The sequence below is a fragment of the Pezoporus flaviventris genome, unplaced genomic scaffold, assembly GCF_033815535.1.
Source record: "Pezoporus flaviventris isolate CSIRO_AGI_PZ_B2104156 unplaced genomic scaffold, CSIRO_AGI_Pfla_v1 ptg000090l, whole genome shotgun sequence".
Taxonomy (NCBI): Eukaryota; Metazoa; Chordata; class Aves; order Psittaciformes; family Psittacidae; genus Pezoporus; species Pezoporus flaviventris.
This window is the reverse complement of record NW_026892638.1, coordinates 2,378,262-2,393,450: the sequence shown is the minus strand read 5'-3', so window position 1 is coordinate 2,393,450 and position 15,189 is coordinate 2,378,262. Positions and strand designations below refer to the sequence as shown.

The 15,189-nt window shown below is 40.1% G+C and overlaps 1 protein-coding gene across 4 annotated transcripts in view; it reads right to left on the bottom strand.

Annotated features, from left to right (window-relative positions):
• Positions 1–15,189, bottom strand: part of IQGAP2 (IQ motif containing GTPase activating protein 2) — a 124,641-nt gene that overhangs the window by 41,486 nt on the left and 67,966 nt on the right. Inside the window, exons 6-14 of one of the 4 annotated variants that reach the window (XM_061475819.1) lie at positions 12,505–12,572; positions 12,027–12,140; positions 8,639–8,817; positions 7,887–7,974; positions 7,164–7,327; positions 6,536–6,623; positions 3,979–4,142; positions 3,259–3,419; positions 905–1,029 (exon numbers count right to left, since the gene is read on the bottom strand). In XM_061475819.1, the coding sequence (XP_061331803.1) occupies positions 905–1,029; positions 3,259–3,419; positions 3,979–4,142; positions 6,536–6,623; positions 7,164–7,327; positions 7,887–7,974; positions 8,639–8,817; positions 12,027–12,140; positions 12,505–12,572 (1,151 nt within the window). The remainder of the gene's footprint in view (positions 1–904; positions 1,030–3,258; positions 3,420–3,978; positions 4,143–6,535; positions 6,624–7,163; positions 7,328–7,886; positions 7,975–8,638; positions 8,818–12,026; positions 12,141–12,504; positions 12,573–15,189) is intronic. The other 3 variants (XM_061475821.1, XM_061475822.1, XM_061475823.1) reach the window with 3 other exon arrangements.

Sequence of the window (15,189 nt, the reverse complement as noted above, 5' to 3'; positions counted from 1 at the left end):
TCTTTGACTGTAATTTCTGCAAAATCCACAAAGCAAGACCATCCACTGCAAATATTGAACGATACTGCCAAGTGGGCAGGACCATGGCGTTTGTGACTGTTGGGGTTTAAACCCTGCCAGACAGCTTGTTCACTCACTCCCAGTGAGTGGTGCCGGGCTGGAAGCAGTCGAGGCCCGCATTCGCCCCCCCCAGGGGCTCTCCCCTTCCCTGCTCCCAGAGGGATGGGGAGGAGAATTGAAAGAGTGCAACTCCCACAGGTTGAGACAAGAACAGTCCAGCAACCAATGTACAACACAAATCACCACTGCTACCACCAACGACAACAACGATAAGAGAAAATATCAAGGGAAGAGAATACGATACCACCTGCCAACACACGAGTCCAACCCAAAAGACCATGTGTCCTTCTGGGTAACTCCCAGTTACCTCCCCAGGCATGACGTGCTGTGGTATGGAATACCTCTTTGGCTAGCTTGGGTCAGGTGTCCTGTCTCTGCTTCCTCCCTGCTTCCCCTCCTCCCTGGCAGAGCATGAGCCTCACAAAGTCCTTGGTCAGGGTAAACATTACTTAGCAACAACTGAAAACATTGGTGTTATCAGCCCTGTTCCCAGGCTGAAAGTCAAAACACAGCACTGCACCAGCTACCAAGGAGAAAAACTGACTGCTACTGCTAAACCCAGGACAGTGACACTGCAAAAGGCAGACACCGCCCAGTACCTTTCAGCCTGCCAAAACACAACTAGGAATACTTCAAGGACATTCAAAACCCAACAGGTGTTCAAAGCTGTTTTAATACTCTTCTCTCTCAAAGAGCATCTGAACAAGGTCGTTCAGCACAGATACTTGGGTATCTAGGATCAGAATATCATCTGGCCGGGAGATGTAGAGGCAAAATTACTTACTTTCATTTTCTTCTTTAATTTGCATATTAACCATGTCAATGCAGTTCTGGATATCATTCCAGCTTAAATAATCTTGGCCTTGAGATGAAGCCTCTGACTTAATAGACAATAGTGTATCAGCGTAACTATAAGAAGATATAAAATACATAAGTGTATTTCATACACAAGATAAACTGCCATGAAGAATTAGTCAGATGTATCATCCATCATTTAGTGCCTAGTATTTTTTTCAATTAATGAATTTCAGACAAACTCATCTCTTGCCATAAATTACACACGCATGCAATCTTCCTTGCTTGTTCAACATATGCTTGTCAGAATCTGAAAAAATGGCCCTGTACACTACTTCAGAGCACTTTACTTGACAACAGGGGATGATGGTAATACATAGGCTGGACATACACTTTGCTGCATGGTACTACAGATAAATCTAGGAGAAACTATGGTTGGCTTCTTGACACAAAGTCAACAAACAGAATTCCAGCCCCAGTATGAGGCAGCAGCACCTCCTGCAACCTCCATGATCCCTCCATGTGGAGGATGACGGACTATAGGCAGAGGAAGGGTATAAAAAAATGATGCCTCTCTCCCCTACAGCTCAAGGTCCTCCTGCAACCTCCATGCAAACTCCATGCAACCTCCATGATCCTTCCATGTGGAGGATGATGGACTATAGGCAAAGGAAGGGTATAAAAAAACGATGCCTCTCTCCCCTACAGCTCAAGGTCCTCCAAGCACTATTTAAGTGTTTTGTGAGATGGCAGTTCCTTATGTAAATTTTAAACTTGATATTTGATAGTGTCCAATTTTTTCTTGCTCCAATTCTCAAAAGAAAATGAAAGCTAGAGTTATAAAAGAAAATAGCAACATTTATCAGCCTGCCCCACACACGCATGCTTTTGCAGACCCATTTCATATTTCCCCTAAATTCTCACTTTTAGGTGACACATTTTTAACAAGTTCATGACTTCTGGTAGAAAGCCATTGAACACCATCTCCCTCACTGAATTTTTTCTAGCTCTGCTGTAATCCTTTGGGTATTGTGTAAAGCTTCCTGCAATACTCAGTGTATGGTTGGCAGTACATTTACATAATGACATCAGAATCTTATTCTCTAGTCCAACTAATTCCTAGTACTTCATTCGCATTGACTGGCAGCTTAGTCTGAAAGGTCAGTTCATAGTAACACCAGCCAGAAATGCTGCACTTGGGCACTTTGGGGCCTATTTCTTTATGGGGCCTGCTTACTGTATTTGTAATGTTGCTTTTCTTACAAGCACCACCTCACATTAGCAGAAGCCAAGTGGCAAATTAATTTTGCTTCATCTTATGGCACTCTGCTAACTCTAACCAAAACACTGGCCTCTTATTCCTATCCTGACTGCCCTCCTTCGTGCTCTAAGACACCTAAGCAAGGGTCACTCTCAGTTTCCTGTCCCCTTAAGGGCCACTACTGCCCCTTCTGCCTAGTAATGTCTTCCAGCAGCACATGGAGGTTTTCCCTACCTGTGATGGAGAAGCAAGAACTGTCCTATGTCCCCATGCTCTCCCCCACACTCTGGGAGCTCATGTCTCACACATATCAGTGTTGCCTGAGAGTTTTTGCAGGTACACAAAAGAATGGAGAGATAACAGCACATGGCTGTGACAAGTCAGGCATGTGGCAGTGCAGGCAGCTGGCAGCTGAGTGAAGGTTATAACTCAATTTTAAACATGCACATGTGCCACAGCAGTGTACTCAGCTTTTTAGCAAGCAAAACTCTGCTAATTTTTTCAAGACCTTTGCAGTTCTCAAGCAAAAAAGCCCCAACAAAACCACAAAATCCAAGTCAGCCATTCTTTAAGGGCCCTCCTGAACCTTAAAGCATTAAACACTACCTCATTCCAAAGATCATCTTCCAGTATTGCAGAGACGTTACTGATTAACAGTTTCCAGCTACAGTTTGTTCATGTCTTAGTGTCTGCAAAAATTCCTGTCGGATCTTAACGTTTGCATTTGGAAGATATCTTCCCTGCACTTCAAGTCCTCTGCACTCAAACATCTGAGGGAGTGTAATTTCTTATACTTACAGACACAGCTGGTTCAGCAATTGTCATGTGATGCCTCATTAACTTATAACACAGCTGTTTATCTTGCAGCTCTTTCAGCCTCATTCACAGCATAACAGAGGACAGCCCACCTAGTAAAATGCTTACTTATCCTTTTGCAAAAGTTGCCAAGTTATAGAATCATAAAATAAACTAGGTTGGAAAAGACCTTTAAGATCATCAAGTCCAACCGTTGACCCAAGACTGCCAAGTTCATCACTAAACCATGTCACTAGACATCCAGTCAAGACAAAATGAGCCTTTACCGTTGAAAGTCTTCCTCTTCCAGATTATTGAAGCCAATACATGGGGTTCTGAGATGATTCTTTATCATTAGGAGGTCCTTATTTTCCAAGGCCTGGTTTAGCAACACAACAGCTGACAACATTTCTACTGCAATAGACAGTTCATCATGTGCCAGGTAGTTCTGTAGGACAATAATGTACCACAGTCAGGAAGCTAAGTAAGTAGTGTAACGAATTTGAGTTACACAGTCTAGATACCATCAAGGAGATGGACTTGATTTAATAAGCCTGACAAATTTCCTACTCACAAGCACGTCAGGTTAACACAGCACTGGTGGTAGAGCTTACTGGGTTTGCTACGTATCTCTTCAGACTTTTCTGCCTTTGGGCCACAGTCCCATCTATTTTGGTCTTACTCTCATTGCAGAGGATTACTTTTCTACACTACATAGTGTATTTACAATAAATACAGTATAACAGCGTTAGTCCTCATTAAGGGCATGCAACAATTAAAAAAAAATGTCAGTTGATTTGTTGCAACACAAGAGCTCAGTCAGAGCAAAGTGTCAAAAAATTCATTTTGTGATTCAATATTGCCTATTCAACCAGACCCATTCATGCAATATGTAACACTATGGCAATAGAATCAAGTTTGATTTTACACAACAACATGCTATGTTTGTGCTCTTTCATGGTTTGACTACATAACATCAGCAAGCAGTTCAAACTTTTCACTCTTACCACAGCATTCTGTTGTTGGAGGTTGAACAGCTCAGTCTGATAGAAAACAGCAGCAAATGAGTGAACAACAGGCAGCTGCGCCTCCGGTTTCATCAGTGCAACCAGTGTTTTACTAGGATCACAGTTACGAATTGTAGTATTGATATTGTCAACTGCTATAAGTTCTAGAGAACAGCAGGGAAAGAAAAGCCTATTAATTTTCATATACAATTTGCTCTTTATGCCATGTAGACGACAACTAGGTTATTCCAAAGACTATAGTTTGCTGTCATTAGAGAAAAACCAGATATATTTGTGTGAGATTCTTCAAGACACAACTGCTGAATGTTGCAAAAACAGTGTCTGTTAAAAGGTATGCAGCAAATAATTGGCTGGAGGACTTTGAAGTTTCTGGACTTTTAGGTATTAGCGGCTGCTTATTCTACCTTTAACCCAAAACAAGGAGCTGACCCCATCCTACCACACAGAAAGCCCTAACATCCCTCCTGGCTTTGCATGCGGCAGGTACTGCTGGGTATGTCAGCTCCAGTGCCCCAGTCTTGCTTCACCCCTAATGACCCTTTCCTTCTGCACTGTGTTCCTCCCTCGAATCCTCTCTTCGTCAGGACCTAACTCAGCTAGCTAGAACAAACCTGTACTGTAACAAAGACATTTTATTGTCCATTTCAGGAAGCCTGGTTGAAATCAGCCGTATGTTGGGCGTTTGGGAATTTCAGTAGCTGAACGAAGGGAAAACCACATGCTATGGCTTCTAGGACTTCCTCTTCCTGCCATCTCTTCTTTGCTTGTCAACCAGCATGGAAGATCAGCCCTCACAACACTACCATCTGGGAATTTTCCCCTTCTCTACAATTCAGATTTAAAATCAAACAGACCACCACAGAGGAGTACAAGCGCTACTCTTTTCAGCACCTGAATAATTCACCTGGCTTGCTTTTTGCTGAACTGACTTCAGCAGATGTTTGAACCTAGCAGAAAAACGCCAAAAAACACTTTCCAGTTGGGCAGCTGCAGAAACCTTACAAAAGTCCTTAGTTTAGGCATAGCCACTGTAATTGCACACCTAGAGTCAACTTTGAAGAAACCCAGGCCAGGACACACCCAGGAACACATTGTACAAGGCACTGCTCTGGTCTTGCACAAAGGGAATCAACCTTGAAGGTTAGACTGTATGTGGTAAAGAATGACAATTATAAGTGTAATTTCCATCTCCTCCCTTATCTTATGGATTTTCTGTACACTATCATCCAGGGAATGTTTTCAGTCACTACTGACTGCTTAAGTCTGTACAAGACTGCTTGTACAGCAGACACCATCCACAGTTCATGTATGCAGCAACACTCAGATCTTATTATACGACACAAAAATGCTGAAAACCTTTCTATGCAATCAGGCCCACCTAAACAAGCCTCTTGGTCATACAGGGCCACATTGCTCTTGAAGGTCTTCACTGTTGGCTTTTCCTGAGGTTACAAAAAGGAAAAAGCACTCAAAGCTACAGCGTGCATGCTTTTTTGAGAGAAAAATGCAAAGAGAAAAAGAGTCAGAGTCCACAAATGGACTAGACAAGCTCTCAGTGAATAACCAAGCTAATGATTTCTAATTCAGGAAAAGAGCATGCAATTTGCGAAATATAATTTACATTGTTTACATTCCAATAACAAAACCCACTGTTTTTTCCTTTTCAAACCAAACATAAGAAATATGTTGGTCTCCAGATCACTGTTACTGATTTTCATACATCACATTTTCCCTTCTCATTTCCTTTACCAAGGAGCAACTCTTCTAGAAAAAGTACTGCTCACCATGTCTAAACAGTCTAAAATAGGCTAATATTTGACATAACAAGTCAAACTTCTCTTCTGGCTTATATGGACTTCACAGGACAGCCTTTCAGTCACATTACAAAAACAATCAGCTTGGATTGAAAGCACTGGAAATACCACCAGAAACAAAACAGCCACTAAGCCATGCCCAGATGTAGCAGTTTAATGAAAGCTGAACTTCCTAGCAAACAAGATTCCAGTCAAAAGCAGCAATACATGCACTGCAAATTTAGATCCCCTTTAACTATATTTTCTTTAGAAACTATAACTTGTCTTGTGACATTCTTAGCAGGGTAAGAACAGATTAGACAGGTAAGCGTGTCTAAAACTGAGAAAAGTTTTCCTCTGTGGCGTAATTGCAAAATATTCTTCCATGTGGTCATTCTATTTTAATTATACACGGATGTTCATCACTCCCAAATGAGGATTACACTGGTAAATATTTGTTCAAGACATCAAGCTGTGCACTGTCTTCAGTTTTAGCCAATGTGTTTACCAGTGGCTCAAGTTATTCAAAGAAAAAATAGTCAGCTACCTCAGATAAGAGTATATCCAATGTGGCACAGATTGATGGCTTGGAAATCGTGACACTGAGAACAGTTTCAAAAATAAAATGCAAAGCATTTCTTCTCTTTGAGAAACCTTGTTTCACTCAGAAATGGTGGGTTCAGTTAATCAGATTAGCGTAATTAAGTGGTGATGGTAAAAATTGAGTATTAAAAGTTACTCACTAAGCTTGTGAGCCTCAGCCTCCGCATTGGCAACACTAACTTCATTCTGAATTTCACTTTTGTCGAGCATATTTGGAACCCCTGCTATCTAACAGATCAGAAAAAAAAAAAATTAGTTACGCTTTTAAGTTTGATGGAAGATAAGGGATAAAACCCCTTGATGGGACACTGGGATTTGATTATACTATCCCCTGTGCATCAAACACATAGTAAATACAGAATTAGTCTTTCCCTGTGATTTTTATCTTGCTCAGAATGATGTCTTTTCTCCTTAAAACCCAATAAAATCTCCTTAAAACCAATTCTTTCATTTGCCATTAGTGATTCAATATTGCCTTTGGATATACTCAAGTTTAACTGATTTTCAAATCAAACATAGTATTAGGGGTTGCATGCTATATATTTTCTTCTTATGTCTTAGTAACTACTTAAAAAGGCATCACGCTCTTTAGAGCAAATGCAGCTGCTTCAGTGTTGATTAGTACATCAGTTATTCAAAAACTTCTATAAAGCTGTTTTATAAGTGATGCTGAAGGCAGAGTAAAGGTAATCTTTCTCTGGATTAAAATCTGCTAAGAAAAAAAAAAACAAAACCAAGCTGATGTGTCGTACTATTCCATTCCATTACCTGCATTTTCTGTTCTTTAGAATTGCACAATTGCATTAGGTACCATGAGGAATTTTGTGGCAGAACTTCAAGTAGGCTCAGAGCAGCCGAGTTCAAACCTGCCATCAGTGCCACTTCATCTTGCTGGTCAATAGCCTCATTCACTTGGACTAAAGCTATGTGAACTGAAATGAAAACAATGCTTATAAACAGCAAATATGCTTTTGTGAAAAATAAAATTTCATTGCTGTCAGCATCTCACTTCTTGTAAAAGCCAGCTAGAGTGGCAATCTTTATCCAGCAGAGGATTATCTGTTTCAAGACTAATCCTACAAAAGGAGTCTCTGGCTCTTTGCAAGCCTGTCTGTGAGGGCTTCAACCACAGCTTACTGGAAGGTTATGAACTAATTTTGGCTCTATATAGAAAAGGGGGTCAAAATTTACAGTATTCTGCACATAAAAGGAGCTCAAATGTAAGGAAACAGGGCAGGCAATGAATGATTTGAGGGTGAACTGAGGACTTCTTACAGCAAAACCCAGAAACCCAGACCATTAGTCCCCCAAAAGATCAGTAAAGAAGGAGCAGCAAGAAAATGCTGTTGTAGACAGACATAAGCTACTTCTGTGTATTTTATAATATTCCATAGAAATATTTTGTTTGTTCACGTGGATTCAGGTCACATTCAGCTGGAATCTGGGAGATCCCGAATTATGTGCACACTTCTGTGATCCAGATCAGCTTACTGTTTATCTTATTGATATTGCCTTGAATCTCAGCTTGTGTCAGCAGCTCCTCGTAGACATCTCTCTCTTCTTCAGAGATTGTGCCATTCTAGAAAACAAAACTGCTGCTAGTACAGGCAAAAACTTTACAGAGAGAAAAGCTATTAGCAGGAGTCATTAAAACTCTTATCAGCTGAAATATTTGCTGCATGTATTTGTAAAGGAATTTGTCAACCACAGGAACTAAACAAATTAGCACTTTGCAGTAACTTGCTGAGCAGAATTTAAAGCATTTTTTTGCTTCCTGTAAAATAGCCATGTAAACATAGTGTAGTATTTTTCAACTACAGAAAGCATTATCTCTCAAGTAAAAAACAAAGCAAATAATTCCACATTAAAGATCTGTGGCAGAGGTTATACTTCACACTCAAAAAAGATATAATTGTTTTTGCAACTTTTTAAACAGATTTTTGTTTTGTTTTAATTTTACTTCTAAAGCAGCCAATAGAGGAAAACCAGTCCTTTTTGATTTTAGTCTTCCAGTAATTTTTACTTTGGTTGAAGATAAGCTACATCATACTCTAATTAATCATAGTCTTAAAAAATTGGCTGCCAGCTTGTTGCATTAATATTATTCATCTTTTTTAGTTTAAAAGTGTTTTTTTTCTAATTGCTCTATTATGATTAAGTTAATTTTTAAAACAGTAATACTACAAAATGACAAGCAACATGAAGGAACATGTATGTATACTAGGAGTGCAAAATACCACTACCTTAAGTCTTGCATTTGATTCTTTTCTTCTTTTAGCTTCGAAGAGTTCATTCTGATAGTCTTGTGCAAGTTCTTCATCCACATTTAGCAACATTGCATTTGGGTTCCTCAGAGTTACAATGGTTTGCTCAGCTATTCCCTTCTCAATAGCTTCGTTAATTGCTATTACTGCTGCATGCACTGAAATGAAAAGCACAATTAAATTTCAGGAAGTAAAACACATTCAAAACTATCACTGCTTCTTCTGATTTATTTGAATTGAGTGTTTAATATATATTAAAAAAATTGCATATTCCCCTTCAAACACCCCATTCCTAGTATTTCCCTTAGACATGAAAAAACATGAAGTCAAGCTATACATTATCATAGAAGGCAGTTACTGGACAACTTGCCTAGCTCTTGGTGGATAATCCATTGCTTAGCATTAAATTCATGCTATAAAGTTGGTCTAAAATGATTTTGCTTTATCTCAGTTTACCACAGCATCACATGGGAAACATAAGCAGCTGGCACACTGGAAGACAAACAAGCAGAGACACACACACTGGTTCCTTTGACACTGAACTTTACAAACAGAGGAAGTTCAGACTGGACATTAGGAAGAGATTCTTCACTGAGAGGGTGGTTGGTTGCTGGAACAGACTCCCCAGGAAAGTGGTCACAGCGTCAAACCTGTCAGAGTTCAAGGACTATCTGAACAATGCTCTGAGTCATATGTTTCAGTTTTAGGCTGTGCCCCAAGGAGCAGGGAATTACACTCGATGATCCTTATGGGTTCCTTCTAACTTGGAGTATTCTATGATTCTATGAAGACCCAGGTCAACTTCAAGGGGCCAAAACAACTGCCATTCTTAGACACACATATCACCCCTACATCCCCATATAATAAAACACATAGGAAGGATATAATCTCTTCCACAGTTGTAGAAGAGGCCTTACTGATGTAAGTGGAGATACCAAAAAGTAGTCAAAAGACAGCTTCAAGATTAGGAGAGATATGAAGAGGTATTGGTGAATATTGTGAACCCACCTACCAAGAGAAGCTGTGAGAAGCCTGATTCGACTTAAATAAGTAGCCTGCAGGGATGGGATAATGGTGAGAGTTATAAATAAGCTTGCTTTGAAAGAGCTTAAGCCTACTTTTTGCACTGATTTCTACTACTGCTGACAGCATAGCATGAGTAATCAGTGGTTTCATTTCATATCTCCTTTTACTTATTCCATTTCAGAAGCAGAGTGGTAGACCCTTTCTTCCAGTAGGACCTCCACATTTAACCTCACTAGCCACTTGAGGGTTCCCAAAGCAGATGTTTCCTGTGCTGGGGCAGTGCCTGTTATCTACAGCACAACCCTTGCCCAAAGGGACAGAAACAACATCAGGAAACCCTGCTTTTCTATGGAGACTGAAAACACTTCAGAAGTTAAAGGAAATCCTACGCATTCTATAATAAGCTTTCAAAGAAGGAAGTTGCAGCCCTTTCATCTTCAGAGGCAGAAGGCAGCTCCCTAGAAAAGTGCTTGGTAGTCATTATATCTCTGAAAATTTGCTAAAAACAAGAGACAAACTACCCTCACTTCTAAAGGTATTGTTTTAAGAGCTAGCTTTACAGAAGCATGCATATACTGAGCTATAGCAGTTTCCAAAATATACAACACAGGCAATGCAAATCAATGTGAGAAAGTGCGTTTTAAGTTAAGGTCTGGAAATCTCAGCGCAGTAAGTAACATCATAAATCAGCTTGTTTCAATTATTCTACTTTGCAAGGTTTAACAACTTTCAATGGAACGTAATATTATAATTCCATGTCCTTTTTATGTTGAGGACACCAGAACTGCACACAATACTCCAGGTGAGGTCTCACAAGAGCAGAGTAGAGGGGCAGGATCACCTCCTTCGACCTGCTGGTCACGCTCCTTTTGATGCAGCCCAGGATATGGTTGGCTTTCTGGGCTGCAAGTGCACACTGCTGGCCCATGTTCATTTTCTCATCAACCAACACCCCAAGTCCTTCTCCGCAGGGCTGCTCTGAATCTCTTCTCTGCCCAACCTGTAGCTGTGCCTGGGATTGCTCCGACCAGTATCTGAAGGGGCCTATAGAGATGCTGGGGAGGGACTATTCATCGGGGACTGTAGTGATAGGACAAGGGGTAACGGGTTAAAACTTAAACAGGGGAAGTTTAGATCGGATATAAGAAGGAAATTCTTTCCTATTAGGGTGGTGAGGCACTGGAATGGGTTGCCCAGGGAGGTTGTGAATGCTCCATCCCTGACAGTGTTCAAGTCCAGGTTGGATGAGGCCTTGGGTGATACGGTTTAGTGTGAGGTGTCCCTGCCCACGGCAGGGGGGCTGGAACTAGATGATCTTAAGGTCCTTTCCAACCCTAATTATTCTATGATTCTATGATTAAGTTTTATTCCCCCTGCCTCCCCATGTACAGTCTACAGTACTGTTAACTGGGTTGTATCAGTGATCCACTGTAATCCATTGATTATACTCAAGCCAGCCCTTCTGTTCTTCAGAACAGCTGTCCGAAAAAGGCTACGATTTTCAACAGAATAACCAGAGCTGAAATGTGGACTGAAGTGAACACACTTTGTTTCATGTCATTTAAGTTCAAGCAAATTTTTTTGTTTTGTGGTTGTGGTTTTTTTTTTTTTCTAATATGTCACTTCATTCCACAAAAATCCAAAACCACCAAAATAGAACAAACAAAAAAACCCTCAAAAAAACCAAACATCCCCCCCCCCCCCCCCCAAATATAAAAAAAAAACAAAGGAGAAATAACAGATGTACTATGATGGATAAGCTTGGGCAGCAAAAAAGCATTAAAATATGTTTTTGAGTGGAAGCTATTCAAATCAGACTCAAAAGGACCATAACTGTGCATCAATCTCCCTAAAAAGGAAAAGCTTATTTCAATATCTCAGGTTGATGTCCCAACAAAGCAACCTGATGTGTTTGAGGAAAGCCTGCAAGGCTCCTGCAAAAACACAACACATGAAGGAGGCACAAAGGAGATACCACATTCCCATGGCCATATCTCTGCTGAGCCCTCTACAGTGCAGGGGAACACGCAGAGATCGAGTCATCATTCTGCAGGAGCACCTGCTACCAAAACATTAAACTTATGCAAAAAAATGGTAAGAAATCTTTATTTCTGGTAGCACTTCCTATGGTTCAACAGAGATGCTCCTGCAGACTGAATGCAGACTGAAAACTTGCAAGAGGTCTTGTAGCAATGATGCAGAATGATAACCAGTGAAAATTTGTATGCTTTTCCTGCTATTTATTAAGGGGTGCCAAACATGGTGAATTAAACCCCAGAAAATATTTAGTTAGCATTCTGTCAAATTACCCAGTAGAAAACGGAACAAAAGCCACACTTACATGCAGCTTCATCCACTGATAATTCACTGGCCAGAATCCCACCAATTTTACTAAAAGATGGCATCTGTATGCCATACTTCTCTAGCTCCTTTCGCATGTTGCTGATTTCTTCCTCTGTTTACATTAAAAAAAAGAAATATTATTAGAAGAAAAGTCGAAGAACTTCTTTATGAATCACCGTACCTATAAATATGGGTGCAATGTTTTTGAAAGTGTGTGGTCAGGGCTTCTTAGCAGTTTTTCCTCCCCATTTTGAAGGAATCTAAGACATGACAAGTATTCCATGCAAATTCACTCCCTTTCATCCTTCCCAGTCTGACATTCATTAAAAATAGCAGCCTCCCCCCCTACTTTATTAGAATGTGTTCGCAACAACCTTGTGGGAGGAGAAAGACCATAATAGAAAATATGTACAAAGTTAGCAGATTTACTGGGTGATACAACCATCTAACATATGATCAGATAATCAGTTTATTACCTGTGAAGTCTACTTTCCCCAGTAGGTCCTGGATTTGTGGTGCTAATCCTAGTTTGAACAGATACAAACTGCAAAGAAGAAATTTAAAATGTAAAATCCTGTATGTGGTTGAGATGTCCATTTTCTGTACAAAACAAAAGTAGTTTTATGAATCTTGTCTTTTAACCCTTGAATTTCATGGGCCAATATGGAATAAATTAACCCTGCAGTTTTCTTTATTCTGTATTTTCAAATTTTACAGAAAGAGAAGTCTGTTTTTACTTGATATTTCAAAGAAGCATCTCTAAGGCGGGCACTGTCATTGTATCTCAGATCACAGGGGATGTGTAAACAAGTAGGAAAACTTAAGGGAGGACAGTTAAAAAATTTCAAAAGCCCACACTGGGGGGGGGGGGGGGGGGGGGGGGGGGGAGGGGGGAAATCAAGGTGTGAATGCACTTTAGTACAGCTTATAGCTTTGGATCTATGTACTGTCTGACTTGTGTTGTGTCTGCCCTGTAATTAATACCTGAAGACACGCAAATCACCGATACCCTTCTTACTAAATGTAGAGGAACAAGAACCTGTAAGTCCATCCGAGCCTATCTCAAATATATTTGTGTGATTAACTATTTATCTTTTTGGAAAACAAAGAAATCTCAATTTAAAGTGATATCCATGAAGTGATATTTTTGTTTCAATATAGCATGCAGAAACATATATACTCATTCCTAGAGTTCTAGGGTGCTTTCTGAAATAGAAAAAGGAAAAAAAAAGTGAAAGAAAGAATAAAAGAGAGCACGAGTACATGCATGTTTTCTCAGTGTCTTTCAAAGGTATGCATTCACCCATGAAAGATTGATGTTTCTATAGTTTATCAAATATCTATATATAATTTCTACTGAAGACCAACAAACAAGTGCGTTTTGCAAGCTGTGATCAAAAAAGTACAATTAAAAAAAAAGACTTAAATAATGCATTCCTCCAAAAGGATTATTTTGCACCACTTATTTAAATTACCTCACCCCAACTTCATACACTGCAACTGTGTACTGCAGATTAGGGGTTTTGTTTCTAGAAGGGTACTCTTCCCTGTTGTGTTTTGTTGCTTGGGTTTTTTTGCTATTAGCAAATCACAGGATGAGACTTCAAAGCAAGTGTTTGTAGCTGTCACATTTGTTTCAGAGCACACAGAATCAACATTTCATCTTCCATGATACCGCTGCTGCTCTTCTGCCCTGTCACAACCTGGATGAACACAACAGCACTTCTCATGTAGGTCAACACTTTTGACTGCTGCAGCCCCTCGAAATCACTGCTTTCAAGGCAGTCTTAAATGCAAGTTTTCTGTACCAAGACTATAATAATGAAGGATCACGTTCCTCCATTACCCTTATCTACGTACCAGTATTTCCTTGTGGGCTTTGAAAGAGATTTTACTTTAAGCTTGAGACAGGGGAACAGTCCTGGCTGCGGGACTGGGTGGGTAGGAAGCTGAAGGGTGTTACACAAACAGTTATGGAGACCAGCAGCAGCACAAGGATACACTGGTTTTTTTTTTTGTTTTGTCGGGGGGGATGGGGGGGTGTCACCACAATAAAAAGGCAGAGCTAAAAAAATGTGGTATGAACATCTGAGACTAATACTTTTGCTGCTCAGCCCTTCCTGGAGGGTACTGAGCCATGCGGCTCTTCTACACTCCTTTGCTTGGATAAATTTATTAACCACCAGGTGGTGCTGAAAATGCGCTTCTAGTCTTGCAGGGAGCACCAAGACGCTTCTATTCTGTATTAGGTTATAATTTCACTTGAAACAGCTTGCTTAGTGCTTTTATAGTGTGACTTGAACCTCAGGGAACCCACATAAAATCAAAAGCAGGGGATCTTGGCGTTAAGAAGCTTGATATGAGGCTTCAGGAGCAAGGGAGAAACAAACAGGAAACGGAAGTCGCCAGGTGAAGTTCCTCTTTCTCGCCCACACAGACCTGCCATTCATACCAGGCAGAGGTTCATGGGTCTTGTTTTATGGTTAACTCATATATAACATGCCATAAAAAAACAGATCTGAAAATAGTGTGCTTTTTCTTCTTTAAAAAACGTGTGTGTTTTTCTACTGCTTATCTGGAAAACAATGTTTTGAAGCTGTCCAGCTTCAAAGGGATAATTTGTCCAGGAGGTAGCAGTGATCTACTTGCCTTTGCAAGCAGATTTGTCATTTGATAACTAAGCTTTTCAGGGGAAGGGGAAAAAACAAAGTCTCAGAAGCACTGTTATTTATTAATATGAATCACTCTCAGCATCTTAATTTAAGCGAAGCAGCTCTTAACCTCATTTAGTCCAGGAACAAATCCAAATCGGCTTGCACAAGAAAAATGGTGCAAGAAATGAGACCTATGCCTTTGTATTTTTCATGGGCTTTAAGTATTGAGGTTTCAACAGGAAAAAAGTAAGAGGGTAATTATATTCAACAGGAGTCTAGAAATTGTTTGTTTGCTACGTCATTCCTTCCTGGACAGAGCAGTGCTGTATTTGACAGTGCAAGTTGTTCCGCATACAGTTGGTGCAATGGTCTTCATTTCAGACCTGAACCAGGACATATCCTAAAAAATACATTTAAACCATATTGCTTAGAGTCATTTTCTATCTTCATGCGCTCTAGCAGCTCAAAGATCATCAAACCCCAAATAACCAGAAACTTCCCTGTGAA